A 7,799-nucleotide genomic window follows, 5' to 3' on the forward strand; every position below is an offset into this window, starting at 1 on the left:
GTGTTAAAATAACAACAATAACAACAATGATGATGATGATGATGATGATAATAATAATAATAATAATAATAAATACAAGAAATAATATCAATAAAATAAATTTATGATAGTATTAAGATTGAAATAGATTAATCACTAATTAATTCAACCAAAATTAAAAAATTACTAATTTTAGTATAATTATAAATAAATTAATTACATATAGAATTAAAATAGAATAAAATTAGTAATTATTTATTAATTATATATCTACCTATCTCCCTCATTATATATATATATATATATATATATATATATATATATATATATATATAATTTGTCCGATTCTTGTGATTCAAAAGTCATTTTATTTTGGTAATTCACCGTTTGAAGTTTCTTGGGCTGTGCCCATTGTTTTTCTGATTTAGGGTTTAAGCAAAAATACTTAATATATATATATATATATATATATATATATATATATATATATATATATATATATATTACTCATCTCGCGCAAATAAATTACTATAGTATAAGTTATTTAATAAAATAGTATATAATATAATATTAAACAATAATAATCATACTAATAAAATATTATTAAATGACTCAAATTAAACATATCAATAAAATAAAACCAGAAATATTATATTTTTTTATGACTTTTTTATTTTTGATATTCATAAATATATATAGTAATTCATCAATTAGAAATGTATATAAAGTTATTATGAAATTAAAATTGACTTAGATTAATTTTATTAGAATTAAAAAATTTATTAATAATTATTTTTATTTAAATTAATTTACATAGAATTAGAATAAGATTAGCAAAGTGATAGTGTTCATCTTCAGGTATAAGTAATCAATATAAAAAAAATGGCCCCTTGGGTGAATCCTCTCTTTCTGCCACTTCGGCTACATGAAGATTCATACAAGACTACGTATAAATAACAAGAACATGCCCCGCCCATAAAAATATATGGAAGGTGACAATTTTCCAAGTCAAGGAGGGGGGCAAACCTCTTGCAAAACAACCTCTCTTCCAAGACCCAACCCAACCAAATTAGGCAATGAAGGAAAATCCCACAAACAGAAGGGGCTTTACAAATATATAAACAGAAACATCTTCACACTTGCATGTTGGCTTTTCACTGCAATATATTATAGGTTAGTCAAAGCTTGATGTGCGGCTCCATCTCCCTTGCAAGTAATCCTCTAGTGAAATACCTTGTTCAGTGCTGCTTACTGAAAGAGAATCTTCGTCCTCTAAGTCTAGGAATGCAAGGTTAAGATGGGATTGGATATTTGTAGGAATTGCTTCCTCATCCACTTCGACATCTTCAACTTCTTCTGATGCGCTAACTTGTTGTCTTGCCCAATTCTTTACTTCATCGTCACCTTGGAGGAGCTTTAAAACCTTAAGGCCACCAAAATATATAGAGGCAAACAAGTCGGTCAATTGAAAAGTGAAATATCGAAACTAGAATTGATTAAAAATATAAAAACTATAATGACCAACTTTCAGTCAAAATTTACTTACAAGGCTGATTTGAGGCCGAGATCTCGGAGAGCGTCTGATACAGAGGGTAGCAGCTAAAACCATTCTCTCGATCTGATCATCATTATAATTGGTTCCTATATGTGGATCAAGCAATTCGGAAACTTTACCACCATCCAGAATTGGCTTTGCCTGAATTAGAATGTATGTATCAAGAGGTAAATTAACAAAACCATGAAATTGAATTCCTTAAACAACAAAAGCAACAGATTCTCAAATGCTTTTCACTGGAATAAGACAAATAATAATCTTTTCTAGAAGCAAGCATCTGATTGTATCACATCCAATCCAAAAACACCATGTAACTTGGAAGAAGGTTAGAGAATCAAAACTATCCCGAGACTTCTGAATTTGGCATAAAAAGGTCCACTAAGAAATAACAGTCTTTTTAATATTCTCTAATCTCTTTTCACAATGTATTGACTTTTCTTGAGGCTTCTCATAATTATCCAAGTTCCCTAACCACAGTACAAAAAGCACATAAACTTTAAAGAAAAGAACAGAGATCATCCCTGGCATATACTTATCAGGTCAAAATTCAGCAAGGAGAAGAAGGAAAGTGGAAAACAAAACCTTACCCACATTACAAGACTCTCCTGGCCCTTTGGATTTTCACCATTGATTGGCATTCTACCAGAAAGCAGCTCAAGAAGCACAACACCAAATGCAAAAACATCGACTTTGTCACTTACTTTGCCATGCAAGAAGTATTCTGGAGCCAAGTAACTACTCAAAAAAGAAAACTATTAACCATATTCAACTCTGAAAATGACTCAGAAAATAGGTAGACTGTGAGGACTTTATACAAGCAGCATATTTCTTACCCAAATGTTCCTGCCACATCAGTGCAAGCCATATGTGATGAAGATGTTGAAACCCAACTAGCAAGTCCAAAATCTGACAACTGAAGAAACAAACTGAATTATTATGAGCTTTAAAAGCTATCAAAAATTTAAGGCCTCAAATAAATGCACATAAACCTTTAAAAAGAAGTATTGCACCTGTGGCTCAAAATCATCTGATAAAAGTATATTTGAAGATTTGACATCCCTATGGATCACAGGCTGATCACAGAAACTGTGTAGATAGTCAAGTGCCTCGGCTACACCCACAGCCACCTTAAATCTTCCTTGCCAACCAAATGAATTCCCATCTTTCTTATTACCTTAATCACAAAAGTGACAAATTAAACACTAAGAATCGCTTAAATGATGAACATTAATAATCACTTAAATAAGGAGAATGGACAAAATTCATCAGATCCCAGGCAGAGAAATAATATACCATGAAGGTTCTCTTCTAGGCTTCCTCTTGATAAAAAATCATAAACCAAGAGTAAATTATTGTGTTCAAAGCAGAACCCAAATAGGGAGATTATATTATTGTGATGCAAAGTCGTAATGATATCAATTTCTGCTATGAACTCTTTTAAAACATCTTCAGATGGCTTTAAGATTTTCACTGCCAATTCCTTCCCATCAGGAAGACAGCCTTTGTAAACATGACTACTGCCACCTTTGCCTACCAGGTTTTCTGAAAATTGTAATTCATCAGAAAATTAACTAAGAAATTAAAGTAAATATGATGCCCAAGTCAAAATTAGTGACATTAAATCTGGATAATGAAAACAAACCAGGCATGAAGTTAGAAGTTGCCGAACAAAGTTCCTCATAGCTGAACAATCTACATGATGATGAATATCTCTCATGTAGACCTTTCAACTCTTCAGGAAGGCCACTTGAACCAAGCAATGGCGAGATGGGACACCATGCAACCTTCGGTCCAACCATTGGCACAATTGCACCATTCTCTCCATCGAAATTGGAAGAATGATCATCTTTCAAGCTCAAAACAACCTGTTTTTGATCAGGATACACTACTGATGAAGAGTTCCGGCTTGGTACTTTGAATACCCACTTAACCACAGAAGTCCTTTTTCCATGAGATTCCTCTCTGTGCCGTCGCTTGGGTAAGAATACCCGGCGAAGAATTGACCAACCATGTTTATACTCCGGTGATCTTTCAACCACAGAGGAATTGAAATTTGTCACAGCCTCATTCGTTTGAACTGGAACCAAAGCCAATGAATTATCAACCTCACCATCATCAAGTGATTCCTCAAGTGAATTAGTTTCAGAATTATGTGCAATTGATAAGAGTGAAGGACTATCCGAAGAATCATTGTTCTGTGAAGAATTTTGACTCTCTTGGTTCAATTTATCTGGCACAGCAAAATCATTTGCATTAGTTACTCCTGTGAAATTATTGCTCATATTGTTTCCTACCAAGTGCAAAACAACAAAAGTAAGCATATCTATGGACCACACAGTAAAAAACAATCAAATAGGTTCTATCAAAAGAAAATCCACAACCTTGAAAATGATTGACAGATGCAGGGGTGGCTTCTCTTTGGAACATAATCTTGCCATTACTAACAGCAAACACTGAAAAACTCTTTGACAAATTTCTAGCACAATACTTTGCTACAGAGGTTGATGAACGGATTTTATGACGTTTCTTAGAAGTTCCCGTAATTAGCATTGCTGCACCACTTGATTTCGCTTCTCTTACCAAAGTTTTCCTTACTGATGACCCTCTACACACTTTTAACTTCAAATCTACCTGTCACAAATCACCACCACCATTTAACATAAAATTAAATATTAAAAAAAATACTTTAAGCAAAAAAAAAAAAAAAAGAGAATGAAAAGGCAAAATTGAGATTAAAAGTATGAAACCTGCTTCAAATTGCAGAAACCTTCATAAACTGCTAAAAAACAATCAAACGTCTTCACCAGAGATAAAAGTGATGTTCTTCCACCTACAAATTCTACACCTTTTCACCAAATTATTCACTCAAAAAGAAAAGAAAAGAAAAAAACAAAAACAGAAAATGTGAGATTGCGATGCGGTGTTTTTTACCGGTTAAAGAATCGAGAACATGAAGAGCAATAACACGATCACCTGGCTTTGCCAATTTCATTAAAGTCCACGTCAGCAATTCTCTACTATCTCCATCCAACTTTACTCCTACAACCACTACTTCTCCTCCTCTTACCCCTCCTCCCGACACAGTCGCGGCCGCACCCACTGTCCGTTCCTTTATAAGCTTCATCTCTCTCTCTATCTCCCTTACAAAAACGTAGTGAGAGAGATACTTTTGTTCATTGGTCGAGTCTCTCTCTGTCTCTCTTTTGTGTGTATTATTATTATGGGGAAACGGGAAAAGGAATCATAGTTGGAGATCGTACATTACAACAATGCCATTTCCCTCTTTAACTGTTCCCGTGAAATGTTATGGTGTTGTAGCGCCCATGAATGATGATGTGATTTACTGTTCACTGCCGTTGGATGTGTTGACGCTTTTTTTTAATCTCTGACTTTATGTCAAGAGAAAGAGATGCTGCGTTTTGGTAGTGAACGTGGGCTTGCAGCCAGGAGCAGGTAAAGGACAAAACAGGTATGGCAATAATGAGAATAATTACTAACCTTTTTCTGTAATGGTCAAATCAAAGTAACATGGCACCACTATAGAATTTTAATTTCTTCTTATTTTTTGTTTTAGTTAATGATTTTAATATTTGTCATGTTTTTTCTAATTATAAAATCTTTAAGTTAGCCCAATTTTCATGTTCAATTTGCCGACTAACTGTTTTATAATTTTAATTAAATATAATAATTTTACATTCAAATTTAGTACTAATTCAATCTCATTAAACTTATAAACTCATAAAAAAATTCTATTTAATTTTTATCTAAATCTTAAAGTCCATTAATTTTAATCTGTATTTGATTTCTGATCCAATAATAAATTCTTTATTTACTGACCAAAAATTGATTTAATAATCTTTAAAAGTTATTCACGTTTGTTAAATAAAGAAGCAAGAAAGTGGATTGGATAAGGTAGAAAGACACCATCACGTAGAGCCGAAGAGTTCTTAAGAGTATGCACGATGTGGTGCCTTTAGTATTAATATGTCTATCCCATTGAGTGCTTTATGGGTTGGCCTATTTTCTTTACCAGGCCTTCTACAGGATATCTAGATTGTAGTTCTCCAAGCTATGGTTGAGTTTTCACTACTTTCAGCGCCATGGATGCCAATACTTTAGCGCTAATCATTATGACTTCATTGGTATATATCTTATGAAGCGCAGTTGAATCTTACTTCTCGCCTCAGCTACATCTTTGAGCTGCAAAGAATGCCTGCAGAACTGCATAGCAGCTCTATGTTTTTGCAAAGTAGTTAAGCGGATCTAACACCTTTTTTGATAAAAATAAAAATTTTTCCACATCTAAAAGTTTTGGAAAGTTACACACATCCCAATACTATAGAAAGGAGCTTGAGGAAGATTCCAAACCATTAAAAATCATCTGAGTATTAGCAAGAATCAACATACCGACGATTTTCAAGAGCAAACCAAGCTTATTAGTATTTTAATTTAAATTATTTTTTTTAGTGTAAGTCTAATAGACTTATATTTTAAGAATTTAATGAGAGTATTATGCTCTACACTTGCCAATAATTTTTGGATTTTATGCAATAGAGGACATAATCACGTTTCTTTTCTTTTATTTTTCTTAAATTTGTAAGAGTGAAGATTACATCAAGCTAAGTTATTCACTACTTATTATCCAAAGAGTACACATGATGTAGCTTTATTTTGTAATTTTTCATTAATAAATTATGAATTTCTTTTCTTTATGTCTATTTCCCCTTATCTTTATAAGTTGACATGTTTAAGTTTATTTTCTTTTTTCATATGTTTTCATGATTAGTTAATTTTAGATTAATCACTATACATAATTAAAATGCCATCCATATCTTTAGATTATTTTTTTAACATGTTATTAGATCTTTTATATTATTAGATTTACATCTTGATTTAATTAGTTAATAATTTATATGCTTTATGCCAACATGTAACATGTCATCTAAATTAACATCATTTGGGATGCATTTTAGAATAATTTGCATTTTAATTTAATTAGTTGAGATTAGTTAATAATTTGTATATGCTTTATGCTAACATGTAACATGTAGTATAAATTAACATCATTTAGGATGTATTTTAGAATAATTTTCATTTTGATTTAATTAGTTTAAATTAGTTAACAATTTATATGCTTTATGCTCACATGTAACATGTATAAATTAACATTATTTAGGATGCATTTTAGTATAATTTCATAATTCATGTTATTGACATTTATCCAAATTGTCTCATCTCATATTAGATGCATTCTTCCCATATTTAAATCTAAATCCATAATGTTTACTTCTTTCTTACCTTTCAGGTTGATTTAATTGTTTTGATATGTAATTATGTGTTTATTTCATCATTTTATCATTAAAATGTATGTTATATATCTTCTGCTTTATTTTTATTTATCATATTCCTTTATATATTATGTAATTCTAATGTTGTAATTATTTCTTTCCGTTTTGAAAATGTGTAGTTATTCTAGAATTCTACAAAATTATACTAAAAATAACCTCTCAAAAGGTTCATCTTGATCATGTTTATGCCATTCATGCAAATGTAATTTCATTAAGCATCAATAAAGACTACAACTTTTAGCAGTTCTATTTTAGTTATTAGTATTGTTTTCTAAAATTTAAATTTAGTCCTCGAACCCTCCTCGATTTCGAGATTAGTCGTATTATCCAACCAGTAATAATTAAATGGAGTTAAAATGGTCTTTCTTTCTTATTTCCCTTAAATATAAGGCGGCAACATTGAATAAACAAACTAACTACAAAATGCCAAGGGACGAGATAGTAAGTCATTTTTTAGTGAGGTTGCAACCGAAATTGAGCGTTCTAGATTTCACATTCAGGCAGCACTCAGGCAATGTCTCACACTCTATTTCAATATATTGAAAGTATTATTTTATTAATGTCAGAAAGTAGAATTAACATCCTCATTCAGGATTACCAATCTTTCCTTCATCAATGAGCTTTTAGACCTCATTCCTCGAGGCATGGCAGAGGTCGATGTTGTGATCAGGCAACTGATGGTATTTGTGATATTCATTTGGATTATTACCCATTCGAGTCATTCGGGCTTTATGAAAGGACGGTTTCAACAATTGGAGCTCTTGTAGCTTTGTCAAGGCTTGATATAAGGGGACATGAGAATTTAGAGTACTTCTGTTTTTGACTAGCTACACCGAAGGTCAGATCGAAGGCATTTACCTCTTTAGAACTGCTAGCATTGTTCCTTCTATAAGAGCTCCTCTTAAGCTCGGCAACCT

The 7,799-nt window shown here is 31.8% G+C and overlaps 1 protein-coding gene across 3 annotated transcripts; it reads right to left on the minus strand.

The window, feature by feature from the left end:
• Nucleotides 1-853: 853 nt before the first annotated feature.
• On the minus strand, nucleotides 854-4,878 carry LOC8270269 (protein kinase STUNTED). Of its 3 annotated transcripts, none has more exons than XM_015717521.3 (10): nucleotides 4,466-4,878; nucleotides 4,282-4,379; nucleotides 3,916-4,165; nucleotides 3,177-3,824; nucleotides 2,828-3,076; nucleotides 2,545-2,708; nucleotides 2,368-2,447; nucleotides 2,122-2,269; nucleotides 1,526-1,675; nucleotides 854-1,402 (listed from the first exon to the last, which is right to left on the minus strand). In XM_015717521.3, exons 1-10 carry the CDS (start codon nucleotides 4,656-4,658, stop codon nucleotides 1,154-1,156), a joined length of 2,229 nt encoding a protein of 742 aa, XP_015573007.2. In that variant the 5' UTR covers nucleotides 4,659-4,878; the 3' UTR covers nucleotides 854-1,153. The 3 variants fall into 3 exon arrangements, with proteins under 3 accessions (XP_015573007.2, XP_048233228.1, XP_015573008.2); XM_048377271.1 differs by having other exon boundaries at nucleotides 4,282-4,364; nucleotides 4,466-4,877; XM_015717522.3 differs by having other exon boundaries at nucleotides 3,177-3,764; nucleotides 4,466-4,874.
• Nucleotides 4,879-7,799: the final 2,921 nt, after the last annotated feature.

The sequence above is a fragment of the Ricinus communis genome, chromosome 7 (assembly GCF_019578655.1).
Source record: "Ricinus communis isolate WT05 ecotype wild-type chromosome 7, ASM1957865v1, whole genome shotgun sequence".
NCBI lineage: Eukaryota > Viridiplantae > Streptophyta > Magnoliopsida > Malpighiales > Euphorbiaceae > Ricinus > Ricinus communis.

Coding starts and splice junctions, on each gene's coding strand:
- LOC8270269 (XM_015717521.3), bottom strand. CDS start 4,658: ATGAAGCTTATAAAGGAACGGACAGTGGGTGCGGCCGCGACTGTGTCG. Junction 4,380..4,465: donor TGTTCTCGATTCTTTAACCG/GTAAAAAACACC, acceptor TTTGGTGAAAAG/GTGTAGAATTTGTAGGTGGA. Junction 1,403..1,525: donor CTCGGCCTCAAATCAGCCTT/GTAAGTAAATTT, acceptor GGTGGCCTTAAG/GTTTTAAAGCTCCTCCAAGG.